We start from the raw sequence: 24,065 nt of genomic DNA on the forward strand, positions 1-24,065 counted from the left end.
AACAGTAACTATTCTTTTTAAGTATTTCATTAATAAAAATCAGCCTCATTTTACATTTTCATAAATTGAAAATCCTTTTGGTTTTGGGTTTTTTTTAAAGTATTTTCCTATTTAATTAAGCATTAAAATGTCTAAGATTCATTTCTCTCTTTTACTTTTTATTTCATGCTTTTTTAAATTTTATTTTTTAGTCTGCGGTGATATTCATGGACAGTTTTATGACTTAATGAAGTTATTTGAAGTTGGAGGACCACCAGCTACAACGCGTTACCTCTTTTTAGGAGACTATGTTGACAGAGGATATTTTAGCATAGAGGTATGTCTCACCTTATTTTTATTGTGTAATCAAATTAATCAATAACATACAACTTTTTGTTTTACTTACATAATTTTAGTAAATGTATTCTCAACAGAATGCCAACTTGTTTTACTTAATGCCAGTTGTTCAACTATTTATTTTGCAGCAGTTTTTTTTTAATATCTATTTTATAAAATAAGAAAATTTATAGTATTTTGTGAAGTATGTCTGCATTTAAAAAATGATTTTTTTCATATGAAATGTTTACCATCATCATTTTACAACCAATTTTCTTGCTCACTTGGATTAGACAGGTTGTCATGACTCTAATCGGTTCTTATTTGAAGTTACTGCACTTCTAGATAGGTTGAAGACTATGCCTTGCTCATAAGTTCCATTTTGGCATGGTCTCTACAACTGGATGCTCTTCTTAACACCAGTCACTCTACAGAGGGCATTGGATGAATGTTATAACAACATCACTAGAGAGGTTGTCTTGTCCTTGCAATATTAAAGACACCTCTCAACTGTACATTGTTGCAATTTATTTGCCAACAATTTGCACCAGTACTACTGAGGTTACTTTGTACTGTGCAAGACTAAAATATCCTCACTACTCTATGTTATCTCTGTTTGTTCATGGCAATTAACTAAGAGTGTGCTGAGAGAAAAGGAACTAGAGTAAGACAATGAAAGAGGAAAGAGTATAATATGAGAAGCAGAGTGTTTGGAGCAAGGTGGTAAAGGAGGAAGTAATAAAAGAGAGAGACGGTGATGACAGCTATATGATTCTTGCTGAGAGAGAGAGAGAGAGAGAGAGAGAGAGAGAGACGATTGTTGGATAATAATAGCGATGAGCAATGGCAAAAGAGAGTGATGGTTAGCAGTACATAAGGGTGATGTAGGGTGTATGGATAGATCTGATGCAATCCCTTATTACACAGGTGTCATGATGGGAGAGTAGTCATAAAGATGGCTGGAGAGAGGGAATTGAATAAGGATAGGTCCAATGCCATCCTTTATTCTACAGACTATATATTACAGTGAATAGAAGGGAGGTTGAGTGTTATATTAAAGATTATCAAAGAGAAAGGTAGTACATAGCGACTTAACAGGAATATAATGGGTGAAAGAGCTAAATGTAAATATATTAGACTTCCTGTCTTTCACCTCTTTGCATTCTGAGGTCAAATCTCACTGGGGTCAACTTTGCCTTTCATCCCTCTGGGGTAAATAAATACTTGTCAGATATTAGGTCAGTGGTATCAGCTAACCCTATTCCTTTCAAATTTGTTGGCCTAGTGCCTAAATCAGAAATGATTATTGTCATCATTATTATCATCATCGTCATAGTTAGATATATTAAACACTGAACAAATTTTGGAACTAAACACCTATATTAAAAACAGAAAATGGAATCAATAGATGAGATTTGGCTACAGTAAAGCTGAAGTCCAGTTCTCTCTTGTTTTGATGAAAACATGTTATAGAGTAAAGTGATGAAAATTACAGGAGGCCCCACAATACGCATGAATTATTAATTTCTATACATTTGTATTGTTGCAGTTAGCACTATACCATTTAATGTCAGCTTTAGGCAAACATATACTTATTGTTTGTACATGGATTTGTATTCATATACATTTATACTTCAGTGTATGCATAGAACCATACATATATGCATACATACTAACATACATATATGGACACAAACACATTCTAGTATGCCCACATACTATCATTTCTGTGCATTTATATCAAGAACTCATACACGAATTCATACTAACATGGAAACTATTCACATGTATACACCTAGTCACATTCATTTTTATGCATGCATGCCCTTAAGTATGAATACAAGCAGTTATACATACTAAAACATACACACATGCATACACGCACTTCAATCTAGGCATGTTCATGATCTGAATGTGTGTGTGTCTCTCTCTCTCTCTCTCTCTCTCTCTCTCTCTTTCCCTCTCATACACACACACACATACACAGATATATGTATATTTAAATAAGCATTCTGTTTGCATACAACTCCTCTCTAACCACGCAGATGAAGGGTTCTGCTACTTACATGTACATGCACACACACACACACACACACACACACATTTCTGAAGCAATAAACAAACAGTAATCCAGTTCTTTTATTGTCCTTATGGGAAGCAGCCAGTAGGTGTGTAATCTGATATATAAAAGCTGTTGAAAGTTAGAGTAATAGTTTTTAAGTAAAGGAATACTAGCTATATATTTAAGGTACTATGAAGGATTCTTATTTTGGTAAAAGTGTCAGAGACACCCTACTATCAAGCCCTACTATTCCATATATTACATATGGGTACGAATGAGTGTGTGTGTGCTGATAGATAGATAGTCTTTTAATTACTACCACTGTTAAAAAACATTTTGTGTAGGTGTTTTGGCATGAAACCTCAAATTTATAGGCAAGAGAAATTTGGTATGTGTGACATCTATACTTTTCCTGGTGGCTTTAGTGATGCAAGAAATTCTGTTGCATGTATTTGGTGCAGTTAGTCTAGCTCATTCTTTGCTCACACTTTTTTTTTTTCAGCAGATATTGATTTGCTAAAATTCGTCGTATCAGCCTCACCTATCTAGGAAAGCATGCAGTAGTGATGATCACTGTCCCTCTTTTGCTGACTAAGAAAAAAAAAATTAAATATACCCAGTTTTACTTCACTATTACATCCACTGTTTGTGTATATATGAGAAAAATATTAAGCTAGTAGAGTATCAGATAGGATACAATACTTGTGTTCTGATTTCAGATGCCACCAATCAGTAAGATAAGTAGTACTAGTCTTGTATAAGTACTTGTTTCTTGTAAATTTATTATGAAAGAGCTGGCAGCTAGTTTATCTAAAACTTTATCAACCACAGTTGATACTTGAATGTATTTTATTATTAATCACACCTGATTTTGTTGACATTTTCAAGTTTTAAGTTCTTTCACCTTGAGATATATGATAGATGATACATCATTACCAATTTTTATCTATTTTATTCCCAAATCATATTTTGAAGTGCTTTCTTTTGACTTTGTAGATAAGGTGCCAAAGTTCTGACTGATGGATAGCATACTGAACTCTTAATTTTATTATCTTAACGTTTAATTTCAGTAGTTTTTCAATCAGGTTGTTGCAAAACACTTGAATCACAAATTATAGTACTGCAAGATATTCCTCAGACAATTATATGGTTTAAATTTTTAAAGGTATTTTGCTATTACCATAATTATCTGTTATCTCTAAAGTCGTTTAATGATTTTACTGACTTTTTTTAAGTGTTGAAAATCACTGCATTATTGGAAATTGGATAGATATATCTAACCTGAATATCTAAACCTGAATATCTAAGTTCTGTGTTGGCTATTGTTGTGCACTATCAAGTAAGGCACATTATTTACCTCAGTTAACGTAGCTATAAAAAACAAGCAGCCATTTCCACTTTAGACTGAGTCATTAAATCACTTGTCATGATGCTTCTAATCATTATAGCAGGTCCTCTCTTAATGTTTGATTATTTATTGAGAAGTGTGACTTTAAGTGCTATGGCATAAAGCAAAACCACTTTTATTATTCATACTTATTTTATGATTTAAGTATTGTCATACCTTAAAGGAGATATACATCTCCACAAAATAGATAGTAGACATGGTGTATCTAAGTGTCAACTGTGAAATAAAAGAAGTTAGATGATTGTTATCATTATTCATCATTGTTTATATGCTTGTAATTGTTTATATACTTTTAAAATGATCCAAAGATCGTTCTATTACATAATTGCTTATTAAGCCATGGTCTACAAAAGTGGAGAATCCAGAATCCAGGTCACCTCTAATCATAAGCTTGCCTGTAGCACTTGCTGAATGCTTTCATGCTACATTGTTTATTGTGGTGTATTTATAGGATTATCATACAATTTACAATTTTTTGTTTTAGTGTTTAGTTTTATTTTATTTCTCATCAACATTATGATGATGATGTCTTAACAAAACATTACATGAAAACCTACTGTATTTATATTTGGTTACCTTTCTGTCATACTGGTTTGAAAAACATATATATATATATATATATATATATATATATATGTATATGTATATATATATATGTATATATGTAAACATTAAAAGCAAAACTTATGTGTGCATGTGTTTGTGTGTGTATTCTCACTTAAAAAGTGTTTTAAAATTTTTACAATAAATATTTTAATTAAGATATACGTTTATGTAACCTTTAAAACTATTAAATTGGTATATAAGAAACTTGATAATTGTTTGTAAACCTGTCTTGATTAGTTGTTAGACATTGTGACTTGTAGCATAATCTTGTTCTATAATAACTGCCATTTCATGTTATTTGAACATTCATTATGCCTAGAGGAATGCATTATATCGTTATATCTCATTTTCATTAGTAGTCTTTTTTGCCTTTACTCTGAGTTCTGACTGCAATTAAGTGAAGTCAAAGAAGGGTTAAATTTATTTTATCATTGTTGTTTAACCCTAGGTCATTCCTGATTAAATCAAGAGCATTCCAGATTTAGGTATCATGTCTTTCTTGGTGAAGGGGATAAGGCATATGGGACTAGATTAGCTAAAGTTCCTTTTTTTGTAAGACAAGATTGTTATGATCTCATGAAAATTTGGCTGCTGTTTCTCACTGGTTGAGCAACCATGTAGAGGTTTCCTGATGCTGTTGCCAAGAATGTAGCACAGGTGAACCCAAAGACAGTCTTTGATGACATGATAACATTAATGATAATAAAATTCTCTTCAAGCAGTTATCAATGGCCACATTCTCCCTGGAGCTTTCAAATCTGAGCCAATTCATGTTGAAGCCATTCTACCACATAAACTTGAGTTGTAACATTGAACTTTTATTGGGGAAACCACAACAACACAATAAAATGTCATTACATGGCCATGTCATTATAGGTATGAGTATGTGAAGGAAAGAAATTAGATAATGAAAGCTATGGGAAAGCATGTCTAATTAATATACTAATTGATTAATATAAAGAGGCAAATGGATATCTTCTTCAGTAGAGTGATTAAAATCATGCCATGATGTGAGAAAAGCAATAGAAACTAAGGTATCAGACTATTGACACACTCATTTGAGCCATAGTGTTAGTTTTCTAATTTCTTTCATCAAGTAGGTTTGATAAGAAGTGCCATACCTAGCGGAAGAGCATATAGTGCATTTTAAAGTCACTCATACCCTCATTCACTCATTGCTCATTTGATAAAAAGATAACATTCATGAGCTAAAAATAATGTTTCTCCTTTGTATAAAAATCAAATGTTCCTTCCTAGAATAAAGCTTCTTGAAATTTAAAGCTAGGCTCAACAAATTTCATATTGTCATTTTAAAATTTCTACTCAAAATTACATTTAAAAAAAAAAAGATATTGTGTGTGTGAATTAACATAAATTAACAACCTGTAACAACCTGCAGCTGTTATTTGACTACAATATAAAAATTCAACAGTAACACTGGATTTAATTTGGCACACCTTCAAAGATAATATATGTTGTTTTTGCCTCCTCAGCACTTCGTAGTTCTCAGTTTTGTGATAGCTTTAATCTCATTTGTTAGTGTAGTGATCTGAATTTTTTTTAATAAACTTACTGAATGTATAGTATACTAAAAGGCTTTCATTGAATATTTATTTGATTTTAATTATTTGCTTTTAGCGGTGCTCCAGCATGATCACAGCTTTGAAGCTGAAACGATTTAAAGATATAAAGATTTAACTGGAACTAATCAAATGATAACATACTTACTGGTAATAAAGTTAAAAATTGAAGAATATAAACTTTTGATTACTGTTTCAGTAATCATATTTGTGTTGAACAAAATTATGATTATACATTTCTTGAGATATTCAGGCTTTAGTATGGATTTTCTAAAGCCTTGAATTATAGTTTTAAAAATTCATGGCATGCAACACACCTTTTCAGAACCACTAAATTAAAGTGATAGTTTATTGACCACATGACCTTGTTACAGTTATTCAATTATGGCCATTAACAATACATATATCTTTTCTTACTTCAATTTGTCTCTAGACAACACATTCAACTCTAGCTTCTCAGTTAAGTGAATAGCAGTATGATCACTATCCAGTTGTAAAAACAATTCTCATACATTCAAATTTGTGAGAAATATGTCAACCATTGTTGCAGTGAAAAAGAGGATGATACAGCTCAGGAAATACATCTGATCTTCTTCGCTATACTGTAGTCCTTAAAAACAAATTCGTACCTGGAGCTTAGTAGCCAAAATCTTTAATCAGACAAACTCTCAGTATTTCATGGAAACAAAGCTTACTTGCATACTTGGTGACTTGCAGGATGAAAAAGCTTTGTTTTGTGATCTGTGAACTGGATGCATTGCAGCTTCTTAAAGAACTTATATTTATACGCCTCAATTTTTCACGTTTGTAAGCTTACAATTTGAGGTTTGTAGGAAAACTTATGGAACTGCTTTTCCATATGATGCTCAGTTTTATCAAGGCAGATAAGACCAGGCTGAGTCTTACTTCTATCTCTTTTATTGAGCTGCCATCTTTGTTTCAAATTGACCTGAAATATTAAGATTGTCTGCTTCTTCAAGTCTTTGTCCATTTTGCATAATGTTGGTTGCTAAGTCCTGGTTGTGGCTGTTGGTCAGAACTTGGCTCTTTTCTGAACTGGTCTCTATTCAATATACTCCTTATACTTTTTCCAGTGTTTAGTGGTGATTTCCTAGTATTCCGCTTCACTACCTCTCATTAAGTCAATGCCAAAGGGCATTTTGAGATGTGATAGTCCTTGATGGGAGAATTCATCATCATAGTGTTTATAACTTATTGTTGTTCTAACTCGGCTCTGTAGAATTGTGTAACATTTTAAGATGTTACAGATATCTGCTAAATTATCTATCTAATTGTTCCATATTAGTCTTTGTATCTTCTCCCAGTCAAACAGTTATGTAAAATAAATAATTTATCATTTCAGTGTACAGAGGAAGTTGTATAATTACTTAAAAATAGTATCATAGCTGTTTACTCTAGTTTGGTTAATTACTTAGTAATGAACTTGGTTAAATAGTAGGAAATGCCATTTCAGTATTACCTTTCTATTTGTCTCTCATCTTTCAAAAGCTAATTTAAGGTGGCTACTGTATACTGTATATGTTTGGGTTAAAAAGTAACATATTGTCTTTAATCCCTAATTTAATGTGTGTGTGTCTGTATGTATGCATGTATGATTGAATGACTGATTATCTACTAATTTATTACTTTTCATCACCACATTTTTTTTGTAGATAGAACTGTGTTGTTCTATAAGAAACTTAACCAAGATAGAGAAATTTTAAGTTAACCTAATCTCAGAAATTCTTTGTTCTGCCAACCTATTGATATGTTGCTTTTTTTTTATGAGTGCATACAACATTAAATTTCTTAACTAAAGATACAATGCTTTTAGCTGGTTATGAGGCTAGGAACCAAGAATGTTATACTTTCTCTATTCAGCTATTATACTTGTGGGTATATATTATTTCATGCATATCATAAATATATGTGTATTTCATATGACTTTCTTTTCACTTGAAGCAATTCATCTGTTCATAGATGTATGTTTTAAGTTATGTCTCTTTAATTTCTGATATATGAATGTAAATTCTTACATCTCAGTTGAGGTATTCAAGAGACTTACCTGAACATCATTTATACATAGTTTAACTCTTTCAATGAATGACAAGCATCTAACCAACTAAAATTCATAGGAGAAATTGTAGCTTCTTTTGTCAATAAATGTTTTCTTTTTTAACACACATTATTATATCAATATGATAATTTTTTAATTACAGTTTAATATTATAATCTACTTTGTATTCACTAAAGTGTTCTATATTATATCATATATTGCAACTTCCAAAGATTTTAAAATGGTGAAGCCAATAGCAAAATTGTACTGTTCTGTTTACTTTCAGTCTCTCCTAAACTACAAAAATTATCTAATTTTTTCTCCAGTCATTCTCTTTCTCTCTCTCTCTCTCTCTCTCTCTCTCTCTCTCTCTCTCTCTCTCTCTCTCTCTCTCTCTCTCTCTCTCTCTCTCTCTCTCTCTCCCTCCCTCCCTCAAAAATAAGAAGTTCAACTTTGCTAATTTAGCAAAGTTGAACTGTATTGTTAACTAGTCATTGCCTTAATTCTATTAACCCCTCTACTTAGACCAATGCTCATTTTATCTATCTGTTTATTAAATTGATAAGTTGACCTCGTTTTAAATTTATCTCCTTTTAGTGACATATCTTCAAAGAAATAACAGGTTAGCAATTACTGAATCCAGCATTTTGCTATTTCACAGTAGTCTAAACTAGTATGAGTTCTGCTACAGCTTCAACAAATCAAGAAAACAACTGTAGAAATGTCAAGTGATGTAATGAACTGAGCTGCTAAACTAAGAAAGTACTTCTGTAAACTAAACATAGTAAATGCTATATACATCAAGAAAGTATGTGAAGTTAATTTGGGGTGGGGGGTTGTTTAGATCAGTCTTTGCATAGTAATCTATCCAAGAAAGATATTTCAAACTTTTCTGGTTTAATCATATGCATTGAAATCATCATCATACATTCACTTTTCATACTTGCATAGGTTGGACAAAATTTGTTGAGGCAGATTTTCCACAGCCAGATGCCATTCTTGTTGCCAACCCTCACCTGTTTCCAAGCAAGCTATTATTTCCCCATGGCCAACATGTTTCACAGAAGACTCGAAATGAAAGACACTGCTTCCATGATGGTGACATTCATTTACAACTGTCATGTGATGTCAAGGCAAGGAAACAATAACACACACACATACTCACTCACTCCACTCACAAGGTTTTAGTCTGCTCAGGGATAGAGTAGAGGATATTTGCCCAAGGTGCCATGCAGTGGGACTAAACCTGGAGAAAATTGAAAGTTATGAAGTAAAAGATTTTGGCTACAGTTTGAGAAGCAATAGGTCACATGCTTATTTGCCAACCTATGTTCATTGAATACAACTTGAAGGTGATCAAAACATCCTAACAGTTCTTAATGACCTCATTCTAAAAATATCCAATGAGTTTGCTGCTTGTATTTCTCATCTTCTAAGTACATAAAATAAGCCAAGGAAGTTTTAGTGGATTAGTGAACGTTGTGTCCAGTAAATCTTATGATCTAGGTTAACAGCAATAATATTTTTTTATTGAGAATAAAATTGGACAGTTCTAACTATATGGAGACTTAGAATTAAACTTTGTACTTGGTTGAGAGATGTTTCATTGAGATATTACTCCTTCTGTCATATTTGACTGACAATTGAGATGGCTGCTCATCTTTTTATATCTAAAAGAATCCATATTTTAGAATTTCTATGTGTATTCTTTATGTGTTTGTGCTTATAAATATATATATAATGGTTGTGTGACAATGGAATTTGTTTTGTAACCAAATGGTTTTTCACAAGTGCGTCCTTGGGCCAACCACTGCTTTGTGAGTAAAATTGGTAGGCAAAAACCTTATGAAAGCCCATCATATGTATATATATATATGTATAAAGTATGGAGGTTTTGTTCACAGGTGATCTAAACGATTAGGTACGCTAATAAGTGCTGTAACAAATTACTAGGGCTCCAAGACGGTAGTTATGAAGCCATTGCAGATTTCTGATGTGAGATTTGAATATGCTTGAATGAAAGCTTATATTGTATGTCTTTGCATGACACTATTTGAACAAAACAATATCATGCTTACATTTCCTAATAACAATACGTCCTGCACTTTCAAAGACCATTGGATTAAAAACCAGGTACCTTGAGACTAACTTATACCTTGAAAAACAGCTAAAGGTTACTGATAAAAGCATAGTGCTTCCATAAGCCTCTATCCAACCCAATCCAGCATGAAAAAAGAAAGAAAATTAAATGAAAATAACGTTTGTTTGTTTGTTTGTTTGTGTGAAAATATTGTATGCATATATATATATGCTGCTGTTTAGTCCCAAGTCATCTCTGATAAAGCAGACCAGTCATCAAAGGCTTTCAAGACCTGATGATCTGACATTTTGGGGAGTTTCCAGGAATGCATTATCTAAGGTATTCTTCCTTTTTTTCAGATGGTACGGTGAAATTAGAGGGAAGTTTGACAGCTATTTGTAGCATATGTTCATGAATGTTTGTGTGTGTGTGTGTGTACATAGTCATTTGGTTTTACACTCATTTTTTTCCCTGCCAGCTTGAGTTAGACAAATATATATTATTGAGGCAGGCATTGTTTTACAGCTAGATGCTCTTCCTGTCACTAACCCTTACCTGTTGTTCAAATAAGAGATCTCGTATTCCACACATCTTTGAAAGTTAGTGGATTATTTGATGACAAGAAATAACAACAAACTTCACCACATGTAGCTCAGTGAATTTTTATGGGAAGTATGCAGAATCAGATACCTGCATGCACACATGTAGGACTAAACACAATCCCTATTGACCAAATTCACTCAAGGGCATTAGCCAGTCTAGGACTAGAGTAGAAGACACCCAAGGTGCCATGCAGTATGATCCAAACCCAAAACCACATGGTTGAGAAGTTAACTTTTCAACCACACGGTCATGCCTACACCTGTATATATATATATATATATATATATATATATGAATTTCTAGTGATCTTTCATCAACAATGGATCAAGAGCAACTCTCACAGAGCAAGCTACATATCAAATAAAGGGCTAACTGTACTCATCAGTAGCTTCTTAATTGACCAAAATAACAATAACTTGAATAGACTTAATGATGCTAACTGCAGATGAGCCGTACTAAAACAAACATTAAATAAATCTATTTAGGAATCTATTTTTTTTTTCGTGTAACAGTTGTCATAGAAATATGAACTTCAATAGACTAGGTTTTCTTGAGGTTGTTGTTTCAAGGATCTAATGTGCTAAGTCCCAGTATCAGTTGGCCAGATGATGATTTGAAAAAATATATCTGAAATAATTGCATTTTTATAAGGCTCATTAATTATCTTAATCAACAATACTATTTAACATTAGTGATGAAATATAATTTCCCAAACTCCTTTAGCTAAGAAATTGGCATTCACTCAACTGTTGTGACTTTACTGTTAGTTACATGTATCTAGAATTGAAATTAAATTAATTTTGAAAAGTTTCAATATTACAAATATTTGATTTGCTTATGAAACTATATTGTTAAGATGGAATGTTCACAAATCATGAGCATCCATACATACTGAGACATCCTAAATTATGTTTGTCTCATATTAGCATAGATGAAAGAGTTGTTTCCTCTTATCTGTTTGTGTTGTCTACATGAAAACTGATATATATAAGAGTATTTAAATTATATGCAGTTAATATGAACTTATTGTTCACATGCTTGTTGTTCTTTGATATATCCATCACTTCATTGTTGTGTCTCCATACTGCTTCCTTCTTTCTAAAATTGATATTGTCGAATGTAAATAATATATTTTAATGAAGGAAAGCGTTTTGAGTTATTTAAATATAGATACTAAATCAGTGTTAAAGCATAAACTGCAAGTGGCTCAGTAAATAGATACCTTCTTCCAAGGTTGACTTTTCATATTTCATCACTGGAGTTACATCATGCCTTAAGTATAACTAACTAATGTAGTTCACTAATGTAAGCAATAGTAAGCTCTATAAATTTGGCTATAAACCTAGTATTTTATCTTTGCTTAATACTGGTTCCCATATTACATTCATATCTGCACTAGGTCTGCTTCAAAACATATATGACACGAGGGGATGTTGAAAAATCAGGTGTAGCCAATCACGTATGGTAAAATGGAGACCACCTCCAACTGTGAGATGAAGTTAAAATAATCAACAGAACACCTCTGGAAAATACGAAAATTAAAAGAGGTTGCACATATGCTAGGACAAACAAGATGAGGACACCTATCCATCCATTGTAAATAATGTACATAATTCCTCATCTCAAAAATATAGAATAATACAGTTAAGAGTTATAGTGAAGTTTTAACTAAAATTATTACAATTTAGCTGGGGTGATGCCAACCAAATCTGTTTTAAAATGGTTAATATGGCTCTTCCAAAATCCAAAAAATATTTGTTCCAAAATATGATTTCAGATCAAATATCTTGCTAAGCATATACAGAAAAAGAATAATCAGAATATTTTGGATCCACTAAAACATAATAATGTTGAGTTTCCATCTTCCAGCTTGATATAACCAATCTTTGACATTTGTTAATCTCTTTATTCTGTTCCTCTCTCTTTTTCTCTTCCCACTTTCTCTGTCTTCTTCCTCCCCAATGTTCTTCATTTCAAAGCTTCTTAAATCCACTAATGTAAGTTTATGAATGTTGCATTAGTCTACAAATCATACCCATTGTTTTCAAATGTCATATGAAGTGCAGAGTTTATCGAATCTCCATTTTAGGTCATTTATATTGGGTACTTTTAGCAGAATTCTGTTGCAGCCATTCAAATTAAGCTACCTCTCCATTCTTCAGTTTCTTCTCTACCCATATTTTTGCTGCAGGTGCAGTCTGTGGTGCAACCACATCAGATACACTAGTCTCCTTTGAACAACTTATAAAAAACAAAAATGAAACAAAAACAGTTTTCAATTAAATATAGCTACCTTTTTTAAAAAAAAATTAGTTTAAATATTACAAACATATCTTTCCTACGAAACTAGCATACTTGATAGAAACACTGAAACTTTGTAATGTATATGTTTCAGAGTTCACTTCTAACCCAAGGATATATAATAGTGATAAAAATATATGGCATCTGAAAATGAGTGAAGAGTTAGTAATTTGAAATTTAGTTATCTCGAAATACTGTATTGATAGAAAAATCAAAATCTGAGACTGATAAGTAGTCCGGTCAATATATATACTATAATTTTTCAGATTATTTTTCTTGCTTTTCTACTTTGTTTAACCTGCTCATTTTTATGGATGCATACACTTTTACTCGGTGATGTAAAATATAAACTCTGCCAGAGTGCAGCCATCTGGTTCGCCAGTCCTCAGTCAAATCGTCCAACCCATGCTAGCATAGAAAGCGGACGTTAAACGATGATGATTATGATGATATCTTATTCTCTGGAATAGTATGAATTATATGATACAAGCATGGTCAAGAGATTGATTCTATGTATGGTATGATATATGGATGCAGGCATGACACATAGTTAAGTACTTATAATCATGATGTACATTGTTCAATACCACTATATGTTATCTTACAGAAGTATCTTTTACCATAACCCTTAAAAATTGGGTAGATAGAAGCAGTGTGAAAGCTCATTAGACAGACTGCAGCTGCAATTCAAAGGATCACCTTGTCACACTGTCCTGCTGATTCTACTTGAGAATTTCATTAAGGAAACATAAACCTGTGGAATATTCAGCCACTTACATGCTAATTCAATGAGTAGGCAATTCAGCTGAATGAATAACTAGAACACTCGTCTGTGAAACCAACAGAAACACATTTACTTGTTTGTAAAAAATAATGGAAATTTTTTTGTTTTCTTTTTTCTTTTTTTTTTTTCTTTTTTCTTTTTTTTTTTGTTATTTCAATATTTTAAGGCATTCAAAGATGAAGCCATTTACTGACTTGTACTTTTACAAAATGTTTCTTTACAGTGTGTTTTATATTTATGGGCCCTGAAGATCTTATATCCAAATACTTTTTTCTTACTCCGTGGAAACCATGAGTGTAGACATCTGACAGAATATTTCACATTTAAACAAGAATGTAAGTATATTTTACATTTTTAACTTTCCCCTTTCCCCCCGCTATATTAAGCTCCACAATTTCTTGACTATTAGAAACACTGTTGTCAAAGAGAGGGTCCTTCTTTTAATGCTTAGTACTGTTTCAAATCAAAATCTTATGACTTTAAGGTCTCTAAGAATGTTGTTACAAATCTGTGGTATAAATGTTAACCAGTTACAGTGTAGCACTTCTTATATTGTTTCAGCTACAGCTGTAGAAACTGGGCAAATTTATATGATGAATACTCAGTTTACAACTAATACTGTTAAGATGCTTCACAGTATTCCAATTAGTTTGTTTCATACAGCATTCTACAAAAGACAACTTAGGATAGATAAAATAACTATCAGTTCAATCAACTATCTGCTTCTCCCTAAAAAGAATTAATTGACCTTGATCCTAGTCAAAAGAAATCAACATTTCTGGAGGTTTTTTATTCCATTTTAAACAATGATGGAACACGTATGATAACCCATTTTGCTACATTTTCTTATAAAATTCTTAGATGATGAGTCAAATGTCTGATAATATGTTGTATTAGTTTAATAATGATGAATAACTGTATAAATTGTAATGACAATCTTTTATGTATTAATCTTTCTAGAGAAGACTCTATGCAGTCTTGTCTCTCAGTTTGCATCCTACCATCTTTAAATTTATAAAACGGAAGGAAACTTTGGATAGTGTAGTCCTAGTTACATTATGTCTAAATGCAAGATGGGATGGTCATCACTGGAATGCCTTTGATCATAGGTCTATTCAGTCAGGGTGGAGTTGGAGTTAAACAGCAATAATCAGCTGGTTAACTGTATTAATTATTCCATAAAAAAAGGAGACAAAGTATTCGTCTTCGAGCAACTGAAGATGTTCTCTGAGAATCTATAATGTATTCCACTAAAATTAACAAGTTCCTGTCAATCATTTCTTTGAAGTAATTTGAGTTAATTATTTCAAGATTGACTTTTAAAATATAATCTTAAGGTGTAACTTCTTTGATTATCAAAGACAACCTAATTTTATTTCAAAATTGGATTTAACATTTTGTTGATTCATTCAATTATTAAACTACTAAGGAATATATCTTGTGGCGGCATTATGATTACTCAACACACTGGCTGTATCTAGTTTTTGGCCATTGATAATTTGTCTTTGAGTGGATTAAAAATATGAACTGGTTTTGATAAGATTTCAAACTAAATTTTTAAGTCATTAATATGGTGATTATTTAGCACAAACCAGTTCTTTGTTATATGCAAAATATTTTCTCATGTGAGTAAACAAGAGAGATTCTATATGGTTGCTCAGCCTGATTCAATTACTAGTAGTTACATGACATTTTCTTGTATTAAAATACCAAAGAAATGATTTATTTGATAATGAAGCCCTACTTACACTAAAAGATTAGATGGTCATGACTAAAATACCTATGATCATAGACCTGCTTGATCAGAACTGACCTGAAGCTGAACAGCAATCCCTTCTGATATAACATCATATGACTAGAAGCACATCTACGAAGTGAATATATTTGTTTGTGTAGTTGTCAGAAAAAGCAGGCTGTCATATATTGGATAATAGAGTAGGTATATTATTATTATTAATAAAATACAATATTATACTCTCATCTCATCCACTTTACTAGTTGGTTTCATACAAGGAGTTGAAATAATTCCAGTACTCATTAGAAAAGGCTGAAAAGAATAGTATGGCATGGGCTCTTTGCCATTAAAAGCCTGTTGTATATAAAAAAAAATTTTTTTAACTGGAATGAAATCATCTAGGTCAAAATCTGAGGAATTAATATATGACTTAGTACATCCAACTGTGACACAAAAACACACGCACGTGCACACATGATTTTAAGCCAAGGCTGATCAGCTCCAATTTGCATCTCAGCAAAACTGCCCATGGATCAATCCTCTAGCTGAGATGTAATGGCTAACAATTTTTTTTTTTAAACTTGGTTAGATAGATGCCATTGTAGAACAGCTGATATAAGACCATAGATAAGGATCGTTTATGAAACAAAGCAAAACTTTAGCCCTTTAGTACTAAATGAGTGAAGATCAAAAAGTGAGTAACTCAACAATTTATTTCTCAATATTTATTCTGCTAAAATCCCTAACAATGTTTTAAAATGTCAGCATAACTGACATTCCAGAGTGAGTTACACTTTAGAAAGTTGATTTGCACTTTTATGTACATTGGAGATTTTCTAATCTTATACAAATGTAGATTGTTATTTTTACCTTTAAAGTTTATCTTAAAAGTTTGTTTGAATATTATCCAAACATTTATCCATCATAACCAAGCCTTGCTTTTATTGCATATATATATATGTGTGTGTGTGTGTGTGTAAATTATTCTTCTGTTTACTTTGCACATATAAACCCACCTTAGCATTATAGAATTTCTAACTAAAGTTCAACTGATAATACACTCATTTCTATTTTGCTGTTTTTCATTTATTCTTAAGTATATGTCTAAGCTCTTGGTGTACGGTAGCCATTCAATCCTACTATCTATAAAAATATAAAGCTAAGATAATGATTTTTAGAGATATTTTGAATAGCTTCTGTGGTAATTAGTTATTGTTCAGAATACAGAATTTTAAAATAGAGCTACCAAATTATTCTTTAGAAGACATTATCATAATAGAGATTTAGTCTTCATGCTATCAAACTGAAAACATTATAAATAATTTATCATAAAGTGAGTATATGAAACCAGAGCTTTTAGTCAATGTGTATTCTTTATTCTATATTTGATGTTTATATCAGCTCATAAATAAAGTTCATTTTCACATTGTGCCCTGTCCATTTTAATTTATTACTAAGAGACAGAAAATTATGAGTAATGAATATATGAGAAATATATAGGAGATCCTACTAATGTAAAAGTTTAGTTGAGTTTGTTTTGTTTTGAAGTCACATATATTTTTTCATGATTTTATTTTATTTTGATTTGAAAATTTGCTTTATTTAAATAAGAAAACATAATAATTTTCTTTACATTTCAAATCATTTCATTTATCTCACACTATTAATGTTGATTTGTGTGTGTTTGTTTGGGGTTTTTTTCCTAATCATGATGGACCATCCATAATCATCATTTTAGCAATTATTTTTAATGCAAACATTGTTATGGCCAATCTCAATATTCTGTGTGCACAGAATATGACAAAACTGATCCTTTGAAATACAAGTAATACTCATTTTGGCCAGCTAAGTGGACTGGAGTAGTGTGAAAATAAAGTTTCTTACTCAAAGGCATAATGTGCTGCGAGTTATCAAACTCATGATCTTACATTTGTAAGCTGAACACCCTAACCACTAAGCTACATATCTTCACAAGATTCCATGATCCACTCCAACTCAGATATATATCCCTGCAAGCTTTTCTTCAAACTTCAAGACAAGCCTGTTAACCATTATTACTTTTACTATTATATAATTACAACAGCATCTACTTCTTTAAATATTCTGCTGCTATCAAAATTTCATTCAGAACACTCTGTCAGGGATTCTCAAACATTTTTTCCAGCATACTTGTTTGTCATGTCTGGCAATACCAGTTTGTCATGTTTGTACCCTCTTGTGAAGAATATTGTGTAAAATGACAGGATATTGTAGATGAGACAGCAGACCTGTATACTTTTCATTAATTATATTTAGAAGTCAAGGTTCCCAAACAACATATATAATGACTTATATATAGATACTATTTACTGAATCTCAGAGAACAACTATTGAAAAGTAGTTGGTTGGGATTACTTCAAAATTCCAGTGATTTTACAAACCATGCATTTCCCTGCAAGTTCTTATGCATACTCTGGTTTGAGAACCCCTATGCTACATGGTTGAAATTGCAACCAAATCTCCCTCAAATCACACCCTACTATCTTAAATATAGGAAGATACTTTGGATTGTGTAGTCCTTGATGTACAAAAATATGGAATGGTCATGGCTTTGATCATTAATCTGTTCAATCAAGGTGAACTGGGGTTAAACAACAACATGCCAACCTGTTGCAGTGCTTGCTAAGTCCTATGCAAAGCATGATTATAACCATTTAAAATCTTATCACTTTGGAATAGGGCATCTCTTTCAAGATTCTTATGAATTTTGACCAAAAAATGCAATCCAGAATTCTTGAATATTTTATTGTATTTTCAAGAAATTCTTGGTCATATTATTTAAAAACTAGTTAATTAACAGCATAACCATCTTAAAGTTCATGAGTAGTTCACAAGTGGCTTTTTTTTAAAAACAAAATCTTCTAACAATGTTTATGAAACCATTTTCTCAAAATCCTGAAATTGACATGCCTCCTTAAAATAATCTCAACAAAAAATAATCCCCTTTATGGAAAAATAGACTGAAGCTATAGAAGAAATAGTATCTGAATTAGTTGCTATTAAGAAATGTTCTATTAATGCAATAGTTAATAGTGCTTTTATAAAGAAAACTATTGGAAATAAAGGTTTGGTTTTACCAAAGGATTGTTTTCATTTAACACAGATGATCCAGTATCAATATGACTTGAGGAAAAAAAATATGATGTGAAATATCAAAAAATGTAGTATTTCTTTAGATAACTATACATATTTGCATAATCATAGATATTTGAATGTCAGTGTGCAGTCATCTGACAAATTCTAAACTTTAGTAATGATCAGAATTAATTGAAAGTTTGCCAGCTGAAAAATTTTTGAACTTTTAGAAATTAAATTTTTCTGAATTCAGCCTTGATTTTGGAAAAACAGAATGTAGTTGCATTTGTGACTGATGGAAAAAATGTTAAGTTTGCTAAGAATATGAATTGCAAGCATCATTAGTGTTATACATATGGATACCATTTAGCTGTTATGTACTTGAATCCGTTTGTGATGAAGCTAATACCCTTACAAGTTTGAAGGTGCACTCAAGGATCATAAACAAAATGTGGATTCTGCAGTGGTGAATGTGGTTAATAATATCAATCTTCAACAAACTGAACTTAATGAAATGGCTCCTAATCTTTACAAAATAAAAACAAAAAATAAAACACTTCAGAAATATGTTAAAGAGGAGCATAGTCATGAATTGTAATTAAGCAATGATACTAAGACAAGACGAGAGGATTTATTTTCAGTGCATAAATGTTTCTTGTTCCTTAAACTATCTCATACTTTTGTATCTGTAATGGAACCAATTAAAATTGGAGTTAAAACCTATGACAAAAGGGATGCAACTTTGATTTCTGCAGAAAGCATATTTGTTTTCATGCTTGAAGAATTGAATCAACAAAATACTTTTAACATATCTCTTACTGAGAGAATGTATTAGGAAAAGAATTGAATAACAAAGGAATAAAAATCTGATTGGAATGATGAAGCATTTAACTAATCTGCTTTAATTTTGGTTGCACTTAACTCATTTCTCATTTTGTCATCAGAAACTTCACTGCAAAATATTCTTTTCTGCTCTAGGCACAAGGTCCGAAATTTTGGGGGAGGGTCCAGTCAATTAGGTCGACCCCAGTACACAACTGGTACTTAGTTTATCAACCCCTCAGTGGAATTTGAACTCAGAACGTAAAGACAGACAAAATGCTGCTAAGCATTTTCCCCAGCTTGCTAATTAATATTTCTGCCAGTTCACCACCTTACTTCATTGTAAAATATTGTAAAGAAACTGGATGAGAGAATGTTTGTTACTTTATCAAAAGAATCATTTTAATTCCGATTCTGAATCCAAACTCATGATTAGTGAAACACCACTTCACTAAAAGAGAAAAGAGAAACATGTCTACTACAGCGATTAAATGTTACCATTAACAAAGCTGTTGAAGGCAAATAGGAAGTGCATTCAGTCATCTTATGAGCCAGAAACATTGAAATTTCTAGACACAGAATTGTTAACTTGCAGAAATTGTACTTCCTTCTCAGTAATATTCTTCCAATTTCCATTGAAACAAAGAAACTATTTTCTATGGTAGAGCTCTTTGTTACAAAATTGGCAAAAACACCATCAGTAATACATATTTCATCAGAGAATATTAATCATTCTGACTGAAACATTTCTAGTTTTCAGGCATTTTTTTTTTAATATACAAACATACTTTTTTTTTAATTGGATAAATTTTTATGTTTCTGATTCTTTCTTCCACATATCAAAAACTCTGAAAGAGTTAACGGAAAATAAAAATTGATGTCTATTCCTATGACTTTTTGTTTTGTATGCTTGGTTTTTCAGGGATAAGTTCTTAGAAATTAAGCCATACTTGGGAACTCCACCCTATGCATTAAAATAAAAAGAAAAGTTTTTTTTTTCCCCCTCGAAATTAGTGTTGTACTCAAAAATGTATCTATTGGCTTGGGTTCCTCCTTTTTCCTCTGGAGCAGAATATTTATAAAAAAATGTCCAGCAATTATATATAATTTAGTTATGTAAACATTATAACAGGCATGTAATTCAATGAAATAGACAATTAAATCAACCTACCACAATTCCAAAAAAATGAAAACATGAGTAACCAGTTACATCTATTATTATGGTCTCTATAATGTACATATATTTTCTTTATCTAACAAAGTTGATTTGCTGCAATATCTATTCCAGCTTATATCTAATTATTAAATTTCTGTCTAGAAAAGAATAATAAAATAATAAAAATAATAGTAATTCAGTTGATTGGTTATTTAACTTTGTAGTATTCTTTGTATACCACTTCATTTGTATCTTCTGATGGTATGAAGAAGCCTATCTATCTACAGAATTTTCAGTTCAGTTACTTATATTTGTTGATCACAAATGTTACATTTTTCTGCAAACATGATGTGGTGATAGTTGACACTTATTAACCTATAGCAACTTAGATAAAACAAATGGTAAATTAGCATTTTTGATTTAGATAAATTAGTAAATTATAAATTGTTTGGTTCTTTTATTCTTTTACTTGTTTCAGTCATTTGACTGCAGCCATGCTGGAGCACCGCCTTTTAGTCAAGCAAATCGACCCCAGGACTTATTCTTTGTAAGCCTGGTACTTATTCTATCAGTCTTTTGCTGAACAGCTAAGTTACGGGGACGTAAACACACCAGCATCGTTTGTCAAGTGATGTTGGGGGGACAAACACAGACACATAAACGTACACACACATACATATATACGACGGACTTCTTTCAGTTTCTGCCTACCAAATCCACTCACTTTGGTCGGCCCGAGGCTATAGTAGAAGACACTTGCCCAAGGTGCCACACAGTGGGACTGAACCCAGAACCATGTGGCTGGTAAGCAAGCTACTTACCACATATCCACTCCTGTGCCTATATTGTTGAAAATGCTTATGATAATAATTACTTACATTAGAGCAAGACCATTTACTTGCTGTGATGGCTTTAATCAACTGAACTAATCCTGGGACATGCTGGAGCTATTTTATTTCCCCCAGAGGAAATTATGATAAAATCGACCCAAGCAAGATTTGAACACAGAACATAAAGCAATAAAACTATTGTTCAGTGTTTAGTTTGGTGCTAATTTAGTTCGGTGATAATTTTTTTCTGGTGACAATCTCATATCTAAAATGTTTAATTACAATTATTTCATAATTAGATTTAAAGTATTCTGTTTAGTATGATCCATTCAAGAATTTTTTTATTTCTAGCATGGTCTTACTAACATATGCACCACAGATTCACCTCTTGAATATATTTTGACAGGGTTAATGGTTGGTGTCACAGATAAAATATATATCTTGAAAACTTTTCTATTGTAACCCTATTTTACCACTGATATGTTATAATGAACAACTCTAAGGTTACTGATGACGACAATGATTTTAACATAATGTATTTACTCCATAAAAGGTGGAAAAGCAATGTTATAATCAACAGATTGTTTTTTAATATCAAAGAATTGTTTTGTTATGGATATTTTTTGGTTAATTAACTTAGACCCAGTATATTACAGGTACTTTAGATATGAAAACAATTAATAGTTATAGGATAACAATTTTTAAGTAGATAAACTATCAAAAAAAAATTAAGTCTATACTAGTACAAGTATTCTAATGAAAATTTTATTCAGTTGAGGCTAATAATTTACTAAGTGTAAATGTTTGCTGAAATATGACAGTCTTCAGTTGTGGTTTTTAAGTTGAAGAGCTTTTTATGACCCGTTGTCATTCTGGCAGTAATAACATGGACCATTTTAATCAAAGCACCTCCTTCTTTGTTCTATTATTAGAACTTTTGCCAGAAATATTTTTATTACCCCAAAGTATTCAGATCAAACTTTTGCACTGGCCTATATTATTACTCTTGTTGGTATAGTCATTCTTTCAGAATTCACTGCTTGAAAATTGATATTAGGTAAGTTTTAAAATTGTAAAATCACTGATTAAAAAAAAAAATACTAATTTTCACAATTCTGAAAATCATGATGAAATATTCTATGAACTAAAACCAAAAAAAAAACATTATGCAACTATCAATGTGAAGTCAATATTTTCTATAATATTAACAAAAATGTACCTTATCAACTAAATGCTTATTCTTATTTGGATTTAACTGACTGCAAAATGTCTTTAATTCATTGATAGCTGATCTGTTCCATGAGACCTTATTTTCATAGATTTGAAACAACACTTCCTGGTTATTTTCAAAATCCCTTCAAAAGATTTTAATATGCTTGTTTTACTTTGCATTTGTTTTACAAGTCACAAAGTTTTCAGAAGGGTCTTTTGAAGATGGTTTTTACCAGACTCATCTGAGAACCTCCTTTTTGTATTCATGTGCACCCCAGTTTCCTGTACCTTTACACAAGTTTCATCAACATTTTCTTTTTAAAATTAATAATATCCTTTTCTAATTTAGGTAAAATCAAATACACCGAACGAGTATATGACGCCTGTATGGATGCATTTGACTGCCTGCCTCTAGCAGCCTTAATGAACCAACAATTTTTGTGTGTCCATGGAGGTCTCTCACCAGAAGTACATACTTTAGAAGATATAAGAAAAGTGAGTAATACACACTGTCTATATTTCATCTCTTCATTCTTCATTCTGTGTATAAATGTTCATAATTTCTGTATATTTATTGATCACTTTCTGAAAAATAGTAGTAAAAATAGTACTAATAGTTGTAACCACTATTGATTTCTCCTTGTAGAAGTGGAGGATGGCCTTCACACATTATCCCTGATCAATTCAGCCATTTATTCCAGTATAGTATTTTATTGATTCTGGAACAGATCTGACAGGAGTCAAAAATTGCACCTAAACATTTCAAGTTTAACACTTTGCCCATTGGTTTATCGTTGTATGTAAATATTTGTAAATCTTTTTAATAACACTGCAGTTGTTTACAGAAACCAGTCTTATCATTTCATTTATCCTAAAATAATCTCTATGCTAATAATTTGAAAAGATGATTCTGGTAGTTTAGAATTTAGAAGAATTCTTCTCAGCCTTTTGTGAATAAAATTTATGATTTTGGTATCTTCCAAGGGCTAATAACAGTTTGTGTTTCAAAATCTTGGGAATGTTAATTTCAAAAGAAAAAATTGAATTTAGTACCAGTTTACAGTTACGATAATTGACTCCAGTACTCCATGCTAAATGAGATCACTTGTTAGGTCCTACTGTTCAACTGCATTTTCTTCCTTTTGAAACAGACCAAAGTCCTATCAGTTAAATAAAGGATGTTCTGTATGAAATTTGCTTGGATATTCTAGACATCCTATCATGGCCAGTGTATCAGATCTGAGTTTTAATCTTTTAATTAAGTATCCAAAATAACATTGCCATTTTCTTATTTTTATTGCTATATGGGATGGCACAAATGCAGCAAATATTTGATTTTAATGGCTATAGTTGATTCCTGACCATTTCAATAATCTAAAGATGATTACATGTAGCTTAGTC

General features: G+C 31.5%; 1 protein-coding gene across 5 annotated transcripts in view; it reads left to right on the forward strand.

Annotated features, from left to right (window-relative positions):
- LOC106874522 (protein phosphatase 3 catalytic subunit alpha) overlaps positions 1–24,065 on the forward strand; it is a 175,157-nt gene that overhangs the window by 82,729 nt on the left and 68,363 nt on the right. For all 5 annotated transcript variants that reach the window (XM_089362800.1, XM_089362779.1, XM_089362785.1 and 2 more), the window contains exons 3-5: positions 192–316; positions 14,019–14,130; positions 23,014–23,159. In XM_089362800.1, coding sequence (XP_089218926.1) covers positions 192–316; positions 14,019–14,130; positions 23,014–23,159 — 383 coding nt within the window. The remainder of the gene's footprint in view (positions 1–191; positions 317–14,018; positions 14,131–23,013; positions 23,160–24,065) is intronic.

Source organism: Octopus bimaculoides, chromosome 1, assembly GCF_046866305.1.
Source record: "Octopus bimaculoides isolate indiv1 chromosome 1, ASM4686630v1, whole genome shotgun sequence".
Taxonomy (NCBI): Eukaryota; Metazoa; Mollusca; class Cephalopoda; order Octopoda; family Octopodidae; genus Octopus; species Octopus bimaculoides.